This window comes from Hyla sarda, chromosome 1, assembly GCF_029499605.1.
Source record: "Hyla sarda isolate aHylSar1 chromosome 1, aHylSar1.hap1, whole genome shotgun sequence".
Classification (NCBI taxonomy): Eukaryota; Metazoa; Chordata; class Amphibia; order Anura; family Hylidae; genus Hyla; species Hyla sarda.
Genome location: NC_079189.1, coordinates 57,206,390 through 57,226,322, shown reverse-complemented (window position 1 = coordinate 57,226,322; position 19,933 = coordinate 57,206,390). Strand labels below are relative to the sequence as shown.

At 42.5% G+C, this 19,933-nt stretch overlaps 1 protein-coding gene across 12 annotated transcripts in view; it reads right to left on the bottom strand.

Annotated features, from left to right (window-relative positions):
* JAKMIP1 (janus kinase and microtubule interacting protein 1) overlaps positions 1 to 19,933 on the bottom strand; it is a 167,264-nt gene that overhangs the window by 22,551 nt on the left and 124,780 nt on the right. For all 12 annotated transcript variants that reach the window (XM_056555118.1, XM_056555111.1, XM_056555115.1 and 9 more), the window contains exons 10-14: positions 19,061 to 19,189; positions 16,972 to 17,055; positions 8,006 to 8,068; positions 5,968 to 6,066; positions 1,560 to 1,661 (exon numbers count right to left, since the gene is read on the bottom strand). In XM_056555118.1, coding sequence (XP_056411093.1) covers positions 1,560 to 1,661; positions 5,968 to 6,066; positions 8,006 to 8,068; positions 16,972 to 17,055; positions 19,061 to 19,189 — 477 coding nt within the window. The remainder of the gene's footprint in view (positions 1 to 1,559; positions 1,662 to 5,967; positions 6,067 to 8,005; positions 8,069 to 16,971; positions 17,056 to 19,060; positions 19,190 to 19,933) is intronic.

Here is a 19,933-nt window from a genome sequence, read left to right as displayed (position 1 = left end):
AATACTAAAGTGTGAATGGCAGTCTGGAATCCCATTGATGGGGGTTAAATTTATGCAGAATTCCGCATGCGGAAATTCTGCAGTGTGAACAAGGCTAGGTGCAGACAGTCTCTGTGCAGACATTCCAGACACTGCATACAGAATGTCCATGCATTCCGTGCAGTCTCCACACAAAGAATGAATCTTGTTGAATTCAATGGGACTCTGCAGCGGACATTCTGTCGTGTAAACATGGCCTCAGAGTTCAAATTTCCCTGCAGCACCTCCACAGGCAAATTGAAGTATTACACAGTGCTCATTTACATTAATCTCTGGCCAAGAGCTGAGGATCCTGAACAAAAGACCAACACTAATAATACAGAATTCTCTAAAAATATTTCTAAAGTGGGTTTACTATATCAGACAACCTTCGTTAACAACATGGCTGTGTCTGGTACTACACATCTGAGTAGTAGACATAGATTCATGGACACTGTGTTGGTCATTGCAATGAATAGTCAGTGGCACTTTGCCGCTTTTTCCTGGATATTTTAGGACCCCATAAATAAGTAAAGCGATCAATGTTATATCTTGGACTGCATCTTTAAAATTATAGGGTGTGCCCATGTGACCCTGATATACCTTGTTTATCCTAAATGAATACTACAGTACATAGGCAACGATCAATTAAGATGTAAAAAACACTTGGGAACATCTATATTGGCTCGGGTCACTGTTCTTGCATAGCACTGTGCGTCATGATCTGCCTTTATTTCGAAATCCGACCTATTTTTATAAATCTAAACTAGTATAAAACTTTTTTTTTCCCTCTTTTATAATAGTTGTCTCATTTATATTAGTAATTAATTTGGACAACCCCATCTCACTTCAAACAATGTGTGTGTAAATGAATTAAATGAATGTATTGCTGATCTGCAAGATGCATTAAATAATTTTGCATGGTGGAAGAAGCCATTTTGAACTAAGACACTACCGGTCTTGTAGCCAAGTAAATTACATCGGCCAAGCATGTAGCAGTGGCTGGACATCACAAGAGAGTTTGCAACCTTGAGAGGTTCAAAGTTATAAAAAAAAAGCAATTCTTAAAAGGCCGCCTCCATTGCTTAAAGGGGTACTCTGCTGCTCAGCGTATGGAATGAACTGTTCCGAACACTGGAGCCGGCAGCTCGTGACGTCATAGCTCATGATGTCACACCCTGCCCCCTCAAAGCAAGTCTATGGGAGGGGGCGTGACTGCCGTCACGCCCCCTCCCATAGACTTGCATTGAGGGGGCGGGGCTATGACGTCCCAAGCTTTCTGTGCCGACTCCAGCGTTCGGAACAGTTTGTTCCAAACGCTGAGCAGCGGAGTACCCCTTTAAGAGAGAGAAAATATTGAGAGAAATCACACATTGTGGGACAGTCCATCACAGGGTTAAAACAGCACATATAAGCTGTACAATGGAGAAGGTGACCATGCATGGCGCCATATTTAAGGGATGCTTGGTTAACATGTCATGGGTCAATGGCATTAGAAACACATGGTATGCACCAGAAGAGAGAAGTGAATCTGCATCTACCTTAATTCCTTCCTGCTGACAGAATAGCTGCAGAGCGCTTCCATTATTTTCTGGGAAGCTGGCTATATGGAGGTTAAAGGCTGGAGACCTTCGTTCTCTCTCCTGGGAAAAAATGTGTTATTTTACATTTGAACCTAATAGGAATGTCATGGAGAATCGCCCCGATAAAAACACAGAGCGGTCAATGTGGTAGCCGCAACTACATCAGCCTCTACGCATGAAGGAGAAAAGTTCATTTAGTTTAAAGACCATCCTGTACACAGATAAGGGGCTTCTCACCCTCACACAACTATTCAATAGACATCAATACAAAGAAACATGCATATTGTTACATTTGTTTGATGGGATACACAAGACAATACATTCAGGCTGCCGGAAGGTGGGGCCCCATGTAACAAAATCCGGTGACTTCAAAATCGTAAAGGGGTACTCCGCTGCTCAGCGTTTGGAACAAACTGTTCCGAACGCTGGAGCTGGGAGCTCGCGACGTCATACCCCGCCCCCTCATGGAGTCACACCTCACCCCCTCAATGCAAGTCTATGGGAGGGGGCATGACTGATGTCACGCCCCCTCCCATAGACTTGCATTGAGGTGGCGAGGCGTGACATCATGAGGGGGCGGGGCTATGACATCACGAGCTCCAGGCGCCAGCTAAAGCGTTCAGAAGAGTTTGCTCCAAACACTGAGCAGCGGAGTACCCCTTTAAGGGTATATTTACATGAGGTAGACTTGCTAAATACATTTCTGCCAAAATGTTCTTCTGACAAATCAGCTGTGTGCGACTATGCCCTATAGGTGAACCTCTAACTTTTACCTTTCCACAGAATAAGCTAACAAGTAACTTTCTTAATATTTTTTTTTTCTTTCATGCTCATCTCCTTTCTTTTTTGTTCACAGCTGATCATGTACTCGTGGAGGCTTCTGCCAATGTATCAGCTAATATTCACAGAAGGATTCAGACATATCCGAAATTCGGTTCAGAAGAAACAGATTTGCTCATCTTTAGATACAATGTAGCACATGGTACACTAGGTTCTCTATTGTGACCAACAGAAAGGGTTCTATACCCCAGTCCATAGGTAGATCCTTTGTTCCAACGCATTTGCATCCAATCCTGATTTTGGCTTCAAGTCAGATTTTGCTACCCAAGTCAACGGGCAGCAAAAATCTGCAGCAAAATATAAGGACATGTGAACTGACCCTAAGACTATGCTCACACATTTGGATAATGTACAGAATGTCCAAAAAGGAAACAAGTGTAGACATTCTGGACATTTGACAAACCGGCGGTTAGGACAGATCGGAAATGCAACGTCTCATAGAAGGCAATGCATTTCCTTGCAGAAATAATAGACTTGACTATTTATTCTGCCGACGCCGGAATCTGAAATTCTGCCGTGTAAACAGCGCCACAGAACCCCACTGAAATTAATAGGCTAGGTTCACAAGAGAAAATTTAGCAAAATGTCCGCATGTCCTATTAATTTCAGTGGGGTTCTGTGGCGCTGTTTACACGGCAGAATTTCTGATTCCGGCGTCTGCAGAATAAATAGTCAAGTCTATTATTTCTGCAAGGAAATGCATTGCCGTCTATGAGATGTTGCATTTCCGATCTGTCCTAACCGCCAGAATGTCTACACTTGTTTCCTTTTCGGACATTCTGTACATTATCCAAATCTGTGAACATAGCCTGTGTGTGTATTCAAAGGCACAGTATCTGTGTGTGTACTGTGCATATTTGATGCTTAAGATTTCAAAGATAACTAAAAGATTTGACAATGCTTCAAATCTGCAGCATCAAATCTTCAGCAGATCCTGTGTGAATACATCCTTAAAGGAGAACTGCAGACTAAAAGTATTTATCCCCTATCCACAGGATAGGGGATAAGTGTCTGATCGCGGGAGGTCCAAACTCTGGGACCCCCCGCAATCTCCTGTACAGGGCCCCGGCCAGACACACACCCTCCATGTAACTCTATGGGAGAGGCAGAGATGCAGCGCTTGTGCATCCCTGCTTCTTCCATAGAGTTGAATAAAGGGGGCTTGTCTATCGACCTCTTAGCAAGGTTGATGACATGAGCATTAGCCGTGTAGAGCTATGGCAGTGCCATTCCCCATACGGCCCCCCCCCCCTGCGATCAGACACTTATGCCCTAGCGGATAAGTGTCCATGGCTGCAGTACTCCTAAAAGTATATTTTAACATTACATACGCTGCTGATTTTATCATTGACTTAACAGCATAAAATCTGCAACAAAATCCACAGCATGAAATCTGCAGCATATATAGAACATGTGGACATACTCTAAGTGTTACTTGGTATAGTTTGCAAGGTAAACTTGAAAAAGATCAGATTCACGCATACAGTTTTTGTTTTTTTAACCAAAGCCAAGAGTGGATCCATAAAAAGGTAAAACTAAAAATAAAAGTTAATACTCATTTTTAAATCCACTGACATCCTCATTACTGTATAACATGGAGCCATAATATGGCCAAGTCCATAAGCCATTAATGTTGGCTTTTTTAGGCAACAGCTAAGCTCTTTTACACAGGCTGAATCCAGGCAGATGACTGGCACTGATCTGAATCATTCATGCGGCCCATTACATTCATCACCGTCGGCGGGCACAACCCCTGCTTACCCAGGGAGATGTGCTGCCGATAGCAATAATTTATATGGCCATATAAAAGATGCCAGCAGCTGATGAACTAGCATTTTTCTATTCGTTGGCTGAGCTCGGTCTCTTAGTATGTAAAAGGGCCTTAATTCTCCTTATCCCCAAAAACAATACCTTTATCAACTCCAAATTCCCCTGGTTGTAGCGTACCCTCCCTGAAATGTAACTGGTAAGACTGAGCATGGTGAAATCGAACATGCCTGACCCTTTCCTATCACAATATCTGCTGTTGGGGGAAAGTTGGAAGGCTGCCATATACATTAGAGCAGTGTTTTCCAACCAGAGTGCCTCAAAACTACAACTCCCTGCATCCAGGCTGTCACAAAACTACAACTGCCAGCATGCCCAGACAGCCTTTAGCAGTCTGGGCATGCTGGGAGTTATAGTTTTGCAACAGCTGGAGGCACTCCAGTTGGGAAACAGTGTCATAAAGCACTTGTCTAATTCCCTTAGATTGTCTTAAAGGGGTACTCCCGTGGAAACCATTTTTTCTTAAATCAACTGGTACCAGAAAGTTAAACAGATTTGTAAATCACTTCTAATCCTAATCCGTCCAGTACTTTTTAGGGGCTGTATACTAAAGAGAGATACAAAAAAGAAATGCATTTCCTCTAATGTCATGACCACAGTGCTCTCTGCTGTCCATTTTAGGAACTGTCCAGAGCAGGGGAAAATCCCCATAGCAAACATATGCTGCTCTGGACAGTTCCTAAAATGGACACCAGAGGTCAGCAGAGAGCGGATTTAAAAAAAAAAAAAGTTTTCCATAGGAGTACCCCTTTATAGATTTCAGGATTTCAATTGACCAATGCTTCATGCATCATGAGAATAAAAAGACAAGAGTGAAAGTGAATGTAGTATTTTAGTATTTGAGAGTGTCAAAGTGAAATTAATGTTCAATTGGTCCATGCAGGAACAAACGAAACAAAAAAAAAGCTAAAACTAAAATGCACATTTAAAGGGGTACTCCGCTGCTCAGCGTTTGGCACAAGTGCTGGAGCCGGGAGCTTGTGACGTCATAGCCCCGTCCCCCCTCAATGCAAGTCTATGGGAGGGGGCGTGACAGCCGTCACGCCCCCTCCCATAGACTTGCATTGAGGGGGCGGGGCATGAGATTATGAGGGGTGGGGCTATTACGTCATGAGCTCCTGCCACCGGCTCCAGCGTTTGGAATAGTTTGTTCCAAACGTTGAGCAATAGAGTACCCCTTTAAAAGGAAGAAAAATAATAAAAAACAAACATCTACTTTAATGACATGCTGGAAATTAGATGGAATAAATGAAAGCAAACTAACCAGGAGTAATTATTATTATTTTTTTTTTTATTATGAGAAAATATTTTAAAACAATATATTTGAAAAGAAAATGGTTAAACATGCAAGGTTGAACTCTACAGACATTAAAATGAATAGGATTAACGCAATTCACAGTGTGCACATTCACATTAGACATGCAAAAAAAATTAGACAACATGGAAATATGTACAAAAAACTATAACAATAAGTGCAATAAGCAGCTCCCATTGGTCGGGCGTGTGCATCACTAATCTCTCTCGCAACGTATTAAAAGGCATCATGTGTTTTTTTTTAATTCTCCGTACTTCCCCTAGTGAAACGTCCCGCTGCCATGTATCCATGTGCTGCAGGAAGCATAGTGCATTAAATATATTTAATCCGAGACTCAAAAGCAATGTCTGTTCCTGGGGCGAGTTTACAGAGAGAATCTCTTACTTCGAGTTCAAGAACGCGGAATTCTAAGAGTTCGTTCTGGTCTCTGGTGTCCTGGATTTCATTTTTCAACTGGGTCTCTTCCAATTCATATTTAAATAACTTAAAACAGAAAAAAAAAATACAAAAATTATAAAAGGGCTGGTTCACACTACGATTTTGTTTCTGTTTAACGTATACATTTTGTACAAAAAAAACAAAACAAAAACATATACAGTACATTAACAGATGTTTCCGTAAGCTCCATTTGTGCAAATTTTTTTTTATTTTTTTTTATTAATTAAGTGTTTATTAGATGAACAGCAAATAAACAGGCTTCAATAAAGTCTAAAAAAAAAAAAATTTTGTGCAAAGTGGAACTTTGCGCAACATTTCTTGAGAAAAGACTGGGCTTGTGCAAAAAAATTTAATAAAATAAAAAATATTTGCAACTTTGCCACTGTGTGCTGATGCAGGGAATTATAGATTCCCCCCTAAATTCCCCCAGAATTTACAGATATAAAAAGTTCCATAAATTCCTCCTTGAAGGAAATGTTAACCCCATTAAAGGGTATGTTCATACCGGCAGAATTTCCACAGCATATTTGCTGCAGAAAACCCACAACAGATTTTGCCACCATTGATTTCAATGGGTCTGAAGGAAAATATGCAAATCTGCCTCTATTGCAGATTTTCTGCCGACCCACTGAAGTCAATGACAGCAAAATACGCTGTGGATTTTCTGCAGCAAATACGCAGTGGAAATTCCACAGGTAATCTGCCCGTGTGAATGTACCCGTATACTTCTAATAAATGGACATCATATGGAACCTGTTGGGATCCGTTGGTGTCTGATGTGCTCAGAACTACCTATCATCATTTTTATATCATTAACTGAGCCTCCGACACAGATGTGAACTTCACCTTAGAGAAGCCAGTTTTTTGTTTTTTATTTATTGGAGCGGTCTTTCTAACTCCTTACATTGCCTTTTCCCTATAATAATAATTTTTCTCCTATGGTAATCAAAAATGAGAAATGTATAAAGAATTATTTTTGGTGTGAGGAGCTCAGCTATTTCCTGCTCCTCCTTCTCCAATAGTTCACCTGGCTGTAATGTCACTTGCTGCAGAATGAACCTCCCCCCCAATGCTCAGACTGCCACAGGAGACAAGAATCTGAAAGCCACACCCCTTGCTCCACCCCTAAGTAATCTTCCAGACAAAAGAGAAGAAATCGGGAGGAATTCAACTTCTGCGTTCTTGCATCAGGAGCATGCAGAAAAACTTGAAGACAAATACTGTGGGCAAGTTTTATCTCTGGTACTATCATTTATTTCTAGGTTTAATGTTTGTGATAAAGGGTTACTCAGGTGGAAAAAATATATATCAAATCAACTGGTTCTAGAACATTATACAGATTTAAATTACTTTATTTAAAAATTTTAATCTTTCCAATATTTATCAGCTGCTGTATACTCCACAGCTGATAAGTACTGGAAGGGTTACGATTTATAAATAGAATTTACAAATTTGTCCAACTTTCTGGAAGCTGTTGATTTGAAAATAGTTTTTTCCTCCAGAGTACCCCTTTTAGACATCCCCAAAGCTTTAAATGAACAATTGCTTCCACTTTTGGATAAGTAAATCCAATAAAACAAAAGATTACCAGGAATCGTCCACATTTTTGCATATAATTGAATACTGAAGGCAAATAAAATATGTGTGTGGTGTTTGAAATGCATGAATCACACAGCATTCATTTCTTCTGAGCTTGTGGATCACTTGAGACTGATTAGGACGTCTTCATGGCCACTCTGAATATATATCAGTCATTGATGGTGGGTAGGGGTTATGGAGATTATTTTTTTTTTATCTTTATTTTATATTTTATTTTTTTTTAAGTTGGAGCTAACCAGGGGCTGTAAGGACAAGTACATCACAGATTGGCCCTGAATTGTTGGTAGAAAAACAGGAAATTCAATAACCCACCTAGATACTGGACACAAAATACTTCTTGACCCTTAAAAAACATGAGCATCATCATAAATAAGACAGACGATACCTTTTCAAACAATTCTTGGTTTTTCCTCAGAAGCTGCTGTTTCTCTTCCACCCATTTGGAATCCTAAGAAAAACAGAAATAATGTTCAGCAGGAAACCATTCCATGAAATGTTACCTCAGCCACGCCAGACTGTTGACCGCCAATAATTTAATAATATCCCTAAAAGTAGAACATGACACTCCAGCTGCATAAAACCACCAAAATGTAGGGGTTTCCCAGTGTCCACACGTTGCCTTACAGTAGAACAATTTAGAGATGAGATGCCGCTGTTTAAGTGGAAATTAGGACAGCGCAAATATCATATTACAGGATCCATTTACACGTTAATCCCTTAATAAGGACAAAAAAAAAATTCATGTCTGAAATGCGCTGTATGTTGCTCTTTTAGAGGTTCCAATAAAGTTTGATATTTGATACATTTTATGGAGCTGGAGAGTAGTTTTCTACTTTTATCATATCTGAAGCCTCAAGATCAAGAGGGAACTGTCACACACTAGGTTAAGGTGCATGCTCACCATGTTTTCACTCTGAGGGTACCAGCTGGGGGAGGGGAAAACCGTGCGATCCCATACTCCAGCCGGACCGACAACCTAATCTATTAACTTTAATGAGCAGACCAGTTTTACTCCGGTAGGCTCATTTTTTACCCGTATCCGGTTTTCTGACCGGACCTCATAACATAGTAGAGTGAAAACGTGGTGTGCATGCACCCTTATGGATGTTAATAGGAGTAAATGGCGGTGCTGATCACACAAAAGAATTTCAGCCCTAAAATACTATGTTCTCACATGCTGGTAAATACATATATCCAAAGTCACGCCTGTGCAATGTTGCCGAGAGTAATGGTAACATTGCACTGTTATAAGTAAAGGCTGGTGGCATGGATTTGGACATATGCGTTTACCAGCATGTGGGAACACAGTTTTGATCAGTCAGGGAGCAGGCAGAAAAGTGCAGCTTACAGAGACAATCCTAAAGAGACGTACACTGTTAGTTTGTCTCGCTTAGCATGCTATTTCCCCAGCTAGATCTACTTATCGGTTGGAGTGTGAACACTTAGACCCCGACTAAACAAAATTGTCTCTACAAGATTTCAAAAGTTTTGCCCATTTAAGATAAACACTAATAAAGATAAACCCTAACACACTAATACCACCAAAGCCTCCCTACCTTTACCTATGTGTTGCCACATCCTTCTGCTGTAACCCCCATAAATGGTTATTCCCAGAATCAAAATCATTCCACATTGTCCTGTTGGTGAATTTAAAAAAACTCAGGGTTATTTGGTTGTTTGCACCCTATCGTTACAGGACATGTTCTCCACAGCACAAGCATGTTCAGTGTGCGCATGTGCAGAGAGTCAGCGCGTTTCCAGTTTTACTGTACAGGGTGAGATTATATGGTAAACTCCATCGGCTCTGCCCATCTGGGTGACTGCAGCAAAACATTTATACTTTCCCAGTCTGAAATGGCAGGCATGCGTACAGACAACAAGATCCATAGAGAAACTGGTGTCAGAAAACGTCAAAGGAATTCACTTAGGGATTTGTTATCGATAAAACGTACTAAGGGACATTTAGCAAGGCTTTTCTGCGCACATCTGTCACACAAATGTCGCACTTGGGCCAAAACTGCGATCATTTTTTCTCAAGTGATTTTGACTTTCGCATTTTCACTTTGCAGTGGTCATAGATATATGATGTGCTACTTTTCTAAAAGTCATAGAATTGTCGCATAGCCCTCAATCCCACCCCAAACATACACCAGTCTAGACCTGGCTTAAAAAACTAGCTGTAGACAGTTTCAACAAGTCATGCAAAAGTCGCCGAGGAGGGGGTCATACAAAGTGGTGCTCTGAAACTTCACAAAAATGTTTACTAGCCCCATATTTGTCACAGGCCCTACACCATCAAAACCTGTGTATAACATCAGTGTACCTACACTGACTTAAATAAATGTCCCCCATTGTGTTTTCATAAATGAGAAAGGCACTAGGAACTTGGGGGGAAAAAAACACAGATTCTGGGTTAACCCTAAGAGGACCTGATTATATAAATTACATCTTGATTCCAATGTTATGCTGTAGTTCAATTCTCCAATTTTACTGCTCCAACACATAGGTTGTGGCCAAGTTGTTTGGCGTATAGCCTTTTGTCTATTTTCGTGAATCCAAAACTTAAACAAGTTCTACAGTCGCATTCAGTATGAACAACTACCGCCAATCATATAGGAAATTATAAGGATCGCTGTAGCCACAACACCATGAAAGGTCCAGGACCAGTATAAAGGCTTTGTCTTACACGCGATCGCGGTTTCACAAACCAAAAACTGCACAGTCCAGCTATGATAGATGAACCTGGCAGACAAAAGTGATGTATAAAAGAACACTACAACATATACCGTATTTTTCGCCGTATAAGACGCACTTTTTCTTCCCCAAAACTGGGGGGAAAAAGTCGGTGCGTCTTATACGGCGAATACACCCCTATTGCGGCGGTCCCTGCGGCCATCAACGGCCGGGACCCGCGGCTAATACAGGACATCACCGATCGCGGTGATGCCCTGTATTAACCCTTCAGACGCGGCGATCAAAGCTGACCGCCGCGTCTGAAGGGGAAGTGACACTAACCCGGCTGTTCAGTCGGGCTGTTCGGGACCGCCGCAATTTCACCGCGGCGGTCCCGAACAGCCCGAATGAATAGCCGGGTTAGTGCTTACAGGACACCGGGAGGGACCTTACCTGCCTCCTCGGTGTCTTCTCCGTTCAGGCATCCCCTGTATGGCCGGCGCTCTCCTTCCTCGTCATCACGTCGTCGCGTACGTGCATCGGCGTGAGTAACGACGTGATGGCGGCGACGGAGAGAGAGGATACTCGGCCGGCAGCAGAGATGGATGGAGCGACATCCAGGGCAGCGGTGACGGGTCCGGAGCGGCAGGGACACGTGAGTATTACCTCCTATGCAGTGGTCTTCAATCTGCGGACCTCCAGATGTTGCAAAACTACAACTCCCAGCATGCCCGGACAGCCAACGGCTGTCCGGGCATGCTGGGCGTTGTAGTTTTGCAACATCTGGAGGTCTGCAGGTTGAAGACCACTATTGGGTTAAAAATCTTTATTTTTTTAGATTTTACACCTATAAATTGGGTGTGTCTTATACGTCGGTGCGTCCTATAGGACGAAAAATACGGTAGTATAATACGTTACACAAATACATTCTGTGGCATCGACAAAGTGTATATTAAGAGAATAACAGTAATATGTCTCCTTACAAATCTGAACTACACATCACGTCTCAAGCAAGAGGAGAATCTGGCAGCTCGGCTGCTCTCACGTAGGGGTTTGGATGTTTTCTCTTGTAGACTTGTATTGCCAGGGATTCTGTGCTGTACACGGACAGGTTTCATTATGTGTGGGCACAGCCACTGAATAATAATCAGAATCCAATATAATCCCTGTTTACAGGAAGGAAGGTCCGATCTCCAGCTAAACCCTTCCAGACACTTATTGAGGCCACAATGGATTAGAAGGCATTGCCATACCGCAACCCAACATACAGGCCAGTGGAAACCAGCTACTGACTGGTGACTGTATAATCACTAGGATAGAACATTTAGGAAAGTTATCAAGAAAATAATTTAATTCACTAATATCCCCCAAAACGGTTTTGCAAATACTGTATTAGGGCATTTTTTTTAGGAAAGTCCATCGTTTCAGACATCCATAAATTTGCCAGAGCACCTCTCTCTGGAGGACCAAGATTATCTGTGACAATTAATTTTATAAGGACCAATGTAATTTTTAAAATATTCCCGTGGTGACGCTCCCGCTTGGGCCAAACAAAAATAGTAGGGATTTTAAGCCTGGCTGGGAAAGGCATAAAGCAGTCATTGGACAAATAAGACTTTAAAAACACAAATTTAATTTTCAAAACAAATAAAATTGTGTTTTTTTTTCTATAATGTTGTCTTCTTCAATTTATGACTAATTCTGCCACAAGAATTCAATTTTTTAATCTACTAAATCCATTGCACTATTAATATTTCCATATTTTTTTCCTATCTATTGGTATCCTTTCCTGCAAGTCAAACATGAATCCTCCCAGCTGATCACAAGACTCCATCCATTTTCCATAACTACTATAATACTACAATAACTAGTTTCAAAGATGGAACTTTTCCAATCTATTATTATGGCTGTTATAAAGCATTATTAACCCCAGGGTGCTGTACATTAAAACCTACAATAATGCTGTTGCTAATATGCTAACATATGATGGACTTCTACCCACTCCAACTGGATCCTTACCCCTTCCCTTGTAGATTGAAAGGTCTTTTTTTGCCTCTATCAGTCACTCATTAAGCCTATTTTTATTATGCTTGTTTATATTGTCTCATGTTCTGTACTTTTCAGCACTTTTTAGGTTTGTTTTGAATATGTGGCAATGTCCTGATATGGGGCAATTGGCATCAGCCTCATAAGGGTTTTTTGCCTTTCTTTGGAAAAACACAGTAGGATTATAGTGTAAACTTGATGGACTCTATTGACTTTTTTTGACCTTAAAAACAATGACAAGATGTGTGGAGGAGTAAATTAGTGTATAGGGTAGGCAAAGGAGAAATTTTGGAGACAATTGTGTGAGGACAGAACATGTAGGTGGCGGACAAGGTCTTGTGAGAATTGGGGCTTAGGTAAAGAGAAGTTACAAGATTTGGCAAAGGTGTACAGGACATCGCGTGCCACAGTTATTACCGTATATACTCGAGTATAAGCCGACTCGAATATAAGCAGAGGCCCCTAATTTCACCCCAAAAAAACAGGAAAAGTTATTCACTCGACTATAAGCCTAGGGTGGGAAATACATCATCCCCCCATGTCATCATCCCCCCCCCCCCCCCCCGTCATCATCCAGACCCCCATCATTAACACCCCCGTCATCATCACTCTGTCATCATCCCCCCCCCCTTCATCATCACCGCCTGTCAATCCCTCCAACCAGTGGTCTTCAACCTGCAGACCTCCAGATGTTGCAAAACTACAACTCCCAGCATGCCCGGACAGCCATCGGCTGTCCGGGCATGCTGGGAGATGTAGTTTTGAAACATCTGGAGGTTTGCAGATTGAAGGCCACTGCCGGGCCATCGTCATCATCCAGACCCCCCTTTAGTTTTCCACTCACCTCCCCTCGGTGGGAAGGAGGGGTGAGCTGGTCCGGGCCATCTATGCTGCAGGGACCATCCAGTGGGGAGGGTTAGTCGTTCCGGGCTGTCCAGCTTTGCCGGGAGGCCATCTTTTCTGCTCCGGGCCGGCCCCGGACTAGTGACGTTGCCTTGTCGACAACGCACAGTGACGTTCATGCGCATCGACGTCCCTGTGCGTCGTTGTCAAGGCAACGTCACTAGTTCGGGGACGGCTTGGAGAGGAGAAGAGGCCCTCCCGGTGAAGATGGACAGCCCAGAACGACTAACCCTCCCCACCGGACAGTCCCTGCAGCATAGATGGCCCGGACCAGCTCACCCTAACTTCCCACAGAGGGGAGGCGAGTAGAAAACTAAAGGGGGTCTGGATGATGATGGAGGCTTGGCAGTGGTCTTCAACCTGCGGACCTCCAGATGTTTCAAAACTAAAACTCCCAGCATGCCCGGATATGGCTGTCCGGGAATGCTGAGAGTTGTAGTTTTGAAACATCTGGAGGTCCGCAGGTTGAAGACCACTGAGAAGGGATTGACAGGCGGAGAGTTCACTCGAGTATAAGCCGAGGGGGCGTTTTCAGCACGAAAAATCGTGCTGAAAAACTCGGCTTATACTCGAGTATATACGGTATTTTGAATTTATTTGCTAGGTAATTAGTAGCCAATGGCCCAGGCAGCAATAATTTAGATTGGAGGCCACAGAGAAGTATCTTGTAGTCTAGGTGGGAGATGATGAGGGCATGTACTGGCATTTTTGTCAACTTTAGGTTGAAAAAAAGAGCAGATTCAAGCAATATTCAAAGGTTATAAGACCTTTACAATAATTACTCGGTTCACTTATGTGCGACATAATAAATTCCTGATATAACAAGAAACACAATAGGTTTTAAGTTAAAGGGGTACTCCGCTGCTCAGCGTTTGGAACAAACTGTTCCAAACGCTGGAGCTGGCAGCTCGTGACGTCACAGCCCCACCCCCTCATGACATCATGCCCCTTCCCCTCAATGCACGTCACGCCCCCTCCCGTAGGCTTTCATTGAGGGGCGGAGCGAACACGCTCCGGGGACTGATTACAAACGGGGTGCCGCGTGCAAGATCCCGGGGGTCCCCAGTGGCGGGACTCCCGCAATCAGGCATCTTATCCCCTATTCTTTGGATAGGGGAAGATATGTGTAAGCACCGGAGAACCCCTTTAAGCCCTTATGGAGAAAAGACTCTGTGGTCACAGACAGGAAGTGATATCATTTGAAGCAGACAGGATGACGTGATTTTGAGCTTAAAGGGGTATTCCGGCCAGACATCTTATCCCCTATCCAAAGGATAGATCTCCGTGCAGCACCCGCATTCTATGGCAGGCTGCTGCTCATGTCTCAAGGATTGGAGAAGTGACATCACTTCATGCCCCCTCCATTCATGTCTATGCGAGGGGGGGGGTCACAACTGTCAAGCCCCCTCCCATAGACATGAATGAAAGGGCGTGGTGTGACGTCACAAGGGGGCATGGCGTCACGTCTCCAGTCCCAAAAACACAGAGGTTTCCAAGACTGGAACAGCAGCCCAGCATAGAATGCGAGTGCTACACGGAGATCGTGGAGGGTCCCCCCGCAATCAGACATTTTATCTCCTTTCCTTTGGATAGGGGATAAGATGTCTTTGGCCGGAATACCTCTTTAAGGTGACATCACAGAAACACAACTGTAATACAATGTTGTACCTGTTACATAAGTCTTGTGTTTTATCGCTGGGATTATACACTGTATATTTATAAATATATTAAGAAGCATTTACTATGAATGTACATGATTATCTGTCATATCTTTATTGATAATCCTGCCCTAGTAGTAGCCTATAAGTGTTACATTGTATGTGCAGACGAACAGGAGCAAAACCAGGTCACAGCAAATAATGGATCTGGAACAAGTCCTGGAACATGCTGTGCTACAAAAACACATTCTAGCTGTATACAATTGTATTGCTTCATCTCAATAACAACCACATCTCCTTCCTTCTAACATCCTTCTGCTGGCAGGGGCAGACAGTAAAGTGTTAAAAAGGTAACCGTGTTTTCATTTTAGGGCACTGCTAATATACACTAAGGTTACTTACTATACTATGGAAAATGATGCAATTTGATTATATACTTTTTTTCATTCTTTGTGCTTTTCAAGAGTGCTCAGCATTTAGTAGAAACCCTGCTTTGTTTAGTGGATTTAAATCTGTCCAGATAATGTGATGGACACACAGGTTCAATCCAATTGCAGTACTGGTATTAGAGTTTATCCCCTTTCCTACTAGATGACATGGTAATTTTGTATATTCAAGTTTAAACATAATTCACTATATAAATACACCATGAGCTTTGTGTAATACCACTTAGAGAGATGAAGAGATGATACATTATATCTCCGAGAATAGTCTTGTCCACTCTTCTGAGTTCCAGAGTTGTCTGTATTGAGCCATTGCCCTATAAGCTGTGTTTGCCCTTCCCAGAAGAGAAGATGCTATACCAGTGGTCTTCAACCTGCGGACCTCCAGATGTTGCAAAACTACAACTCCCAGCATGCCCGGACAGCCGCTGGCTGTCCGGGCATGCTGGGAGTTGTAGTTTTGCAACATCTAGAGGTCCGCAGGTTGAAGACCACTGTGCTATACATATATTATCTGTCCTTAGAAGGTTTTGTCTAAACTGCCTACTCTGCTGTATCGTAAATGGAAACGCATCATGTCATTGTACCATCATCCCATTGGTTGACATACTACTGTGGACATAAATAAAAGGCATGGGCAGCAGTAGTGTGTGTGTCTTTCCTTGTATGAATGTGAAGCTCAGAGATGGATGAAGGGCCTGATAGGGTACACGGGATATTACCCTAACAGCAGCAAGCAGGGGGTCTTAAAAACCCTGATGAATAAAGAAAGTGCTTTAGAAACTTGTATAATTTCATTATTTGATGAACAACTCTTAATAATAATAAGGGAACAACCCTTTAATATCATTATTAATAATAATAAAAAGCCATATAGGGGCTCTCTACAAACTACTAGGTAGAAGTGAACTTAATACACTGCCCTCTGGGGTGCCCATGATGTCACTTTCTGTACTCTCATTGGCACTTTAGGTGGGCTTTTTTCAGTGTAATTCTGTTGACTAGTTACACACATGAACAAATATGCAGGTCAAGGAACTTGTTTCAGTGACCGTAGGTTGAAAGTTGACCCTTAAAGGAGTACTCCACTACAAAACATCTTGTCCCCTAAGATGTCTAATCGTGGGGGTCCGCTGCTTGGGACACCCACGATCTTCGCTGCAGCACCCCAGTGCACGGAGCGAACTCTGGTCCATGCCGGATGACTGGTGACTACAGCTGTCACGCCCCCTCCCATAGACATGAATGGGGGGGCATGGCATGACATCACGAACACAGAAGCTCCAAGCTTTTGCGTTCCGGAAGCAGTCGCTGCCAGCCAGGAGATCACAGGACCCCCGTGATCAGACATCTTCTCCCCTATCCTTTGGATAGTTGATAAGATGTTTTCTGGCAGAGTACACCGCACAGAACAGTTTAAAGGCTACACACTAGCTTCAAAAGTCATTGTTTTAGTCAACAGTCCTATATGGAAAAAAAGACACTAGCTATTGTACTTAAAAAAAAATTTAAAAAAAAGAGAATTATTCTTACAAATACTTTGCCCACCACCAAGATACAAGGCTGAAAACCATTGTGTAAAGAAGAACAGAGACCGGCTTATCCAGAGAGTTTTCTCCTGCGGTTACCTGTCCTTTTTCACTTAAAGAGTTTTCCAAATCTTCAATCTTTGCTTGGCACCTCAGAAGGTCGGCTTGTAACTGTTCCCGGGTCTGTGTAGGGGAAAATAATGCTGCTGTTAGCTTTATATACATCTATTATAAAATATATAAGGGCAGCACACCAAATGTATCCAAATAAATCGTGGTAGTTTCTTCCATAGTGCAGAAAAAGCAGACAACGTTTCAGTAGCCTTGCGCTTCCTTCCTCAATTGTATGGTGAGGCTACCGAAACATTGGAAATGGAATACACAAACTTTTTGATAGTAGACATTTGCTGTGCTGCACTTATCTTTTTATAATTGCTCTGGACCTGGTAACCCTAGTGCTAGACTTGCCTGCACCCTCTGGATGTGCTGTTTTTATTGGAGTTAATTTTTTATTTTAATTTTTTTTAATGGGTACTCCTGTGGAAAATGTTTTTTTATTTTATTTTTTATCAACTGGTGCCAGAAAGTTAAACAGATTTGTAAATTACTTCTATTAAAAAATCTTAATCCTTCCAGTACTTTTTAGGGGCTGTATACTACAGAGGAAATGCTTTACTTTTTAGATTTCTCTGATGTCACGACCACAGTGCTCTCTGCTGACCTCTGGTGTCCATTTTAGGAACTGTCCAGAGCAGCATATGTTTGCTATGGGGATTTTCTCCTGCTCTGGACAGTTCCAAAAATGGACAGCAGAGGTCAGCAGAGAGCACTGTGGTCCTGACATCAGAGAAATACAAAAAGAAAAGCATTTCTTATGTAGTATATAGCCCCTAAAAAGTACTGGAAGGATTAAGTGTTTAATAGAAGTAATTTACAAATCTGTTTAACTTTCTGGCACCAGTTGGTTTAAAAAAATAAAAATAAAAAAAAGTTTTCATCGGGAGTACCCCTTTTTTTTCTTATTTATATTTAGGTTCTAAAAACAACTTTATAGCAAAGTGAGATTTACATTTTTTTTTCTTCGTTTTCTCAGAATTCCAAGTATACTACAAGGGATAAGGGCCCATGCACACTATGGAATATTTCTGGCTTGGATGGACGTTCCGTGTGCAGCAGGTGCCATCAAAATGAATCGACACTATGGCACCGTCCCCATTGACGGCAATGCAGCTCCCGCACAGAACTTGTTCGTTCTTTCAGAGGAGTCCAGAACTTGAATTTCCCGCCTTGGAAAATTTTGCGTTGTTAACAGTTCAGCAGAATCCCATTGAACACAACTTCCCCAGGTGGAAATTCCATAGTGTGCATGGATACGAAATGGCGAACCAAACCAAAAATTTGGTGTAATTTATCAGCGACATACTATATCAGTGTTTCCCAACCAGTGTGCCTCCAGCTGTTGCAAAACTGCAACTCCCAGCAAGGTTTTCAGTTGTAATTACAGTAGTTATCGGCGTATAACACACATTTTTATCGGGGTATATACGCACACACGCACCCTCATTTTAACAAGGATATTTGGGTAAAAAAATAAATAAAAAATTTTTTACCCAAATTTCCTTGGAAAAATGAGGGTGCACGTTATAAGTGCGTGGTATACCCTGATAAATACGGTAAGTGGAAAAACTGATAATGATCTGTCCTTGACAGGATTAGAAAATTGTAATACCACACACAACCTGAGGACAGGGGTGGTGCTGTTTTAGAAGAAATTAGCAATGTTTTCTTATTCCTGGATAAACTCTTTACGCATTAATCGCACCCTCAGCGCCCCCTATAGTTACGCCCCTTCCCAGAACTCCCAGTTCTATATAGTGAACACACCTAGATCCTGCCAGTAATGGGCATCCAACATTTTTTGCAAATAGCTTAGTATTTGAGCCGTGTGTAAATCTGTGTTTTCCAACTAGTGTGCCTCCAGCTGTTGCAAAACTACAACTACAAAACTACAACTCCCAGCACTACAACTCCCAATTGCAAAACTACAACTCCCAGCATGCCCGGACAGCCGTTGGCTGTCCGGGCATGCTGGGAGTTGTAGTTTTTCAACAGCTGGAGGCACACTGGTTGGGAAACACTGTACTATATCCTAGGTGCTGCCCAGGTTGAGCATGTAGAAGAAAATTACCCTGGCTTCTCGTTCTGCATCCAACGTTCCTCCCACTTGTTCTTGCAGTAAGGCGTACGCTCTCTGCAGGGCCTGGTACTCTCGGGTCAGCTGACGAAACCTTAAATCAGCTTCTTCCTTAGGAGTGCTCTTCAAGGTGAATGAATAATGGAGCAAATGATCATCAAATATGAATCATGCAAATGCCTACACCATTCTTTATAACGTGTCAGACTCTCCAAGCATGGCTCCAGACCAGCGCCCTGTATATATTCACGAATTAGAGATGAGCGAACTTACAGTAAATTCGATTCGTCACGAACTTCTCGGCTCGGCAGTTGATGACTTTTCCCTGCATGAATTAGTTCAGCTTTCAGGTGCTCCCGTGGGCTGGAAAAGGTGGATACAGTCCTAGGAGACTCTTTCATCTAGGAATGTATCCACCTTTTCCAGCCCACCGGAGCACCGGAAAGCTGAACTAATTTATGCAGGAAAAGTCAGCAACCGCCGAGCCGAGAAGTTCGTGACGAATCGAATTTACTGTAAGTTCGCTCATCTCTATCACTAATCCAAGGAAAATCATAGCTCAGCAACAATGAAAAAAGACAGGGGGGGGGGGGGTGATAGGGGCTTACAAAATGACTGCTTTTATCCAAAATAGGGTCTACAGCAGTGTTCCCCAATCTGTTGGTCTCCAGCTGTTGAAAGACTACAACACTAATGGGAGAGCCACAGGTTGGGGATCACTACTGTACAGATTGTGTGGGACACTGCAGTTAACTGGCATAAATCATAGCTGAAATCAAAGCTGCCCACAGAATGCCAAAACAAGTGTCGGAAAGTTTACTTAAAGGGGTACTCCACTGGAAAACATTTATTTTTTAAATCAACTGG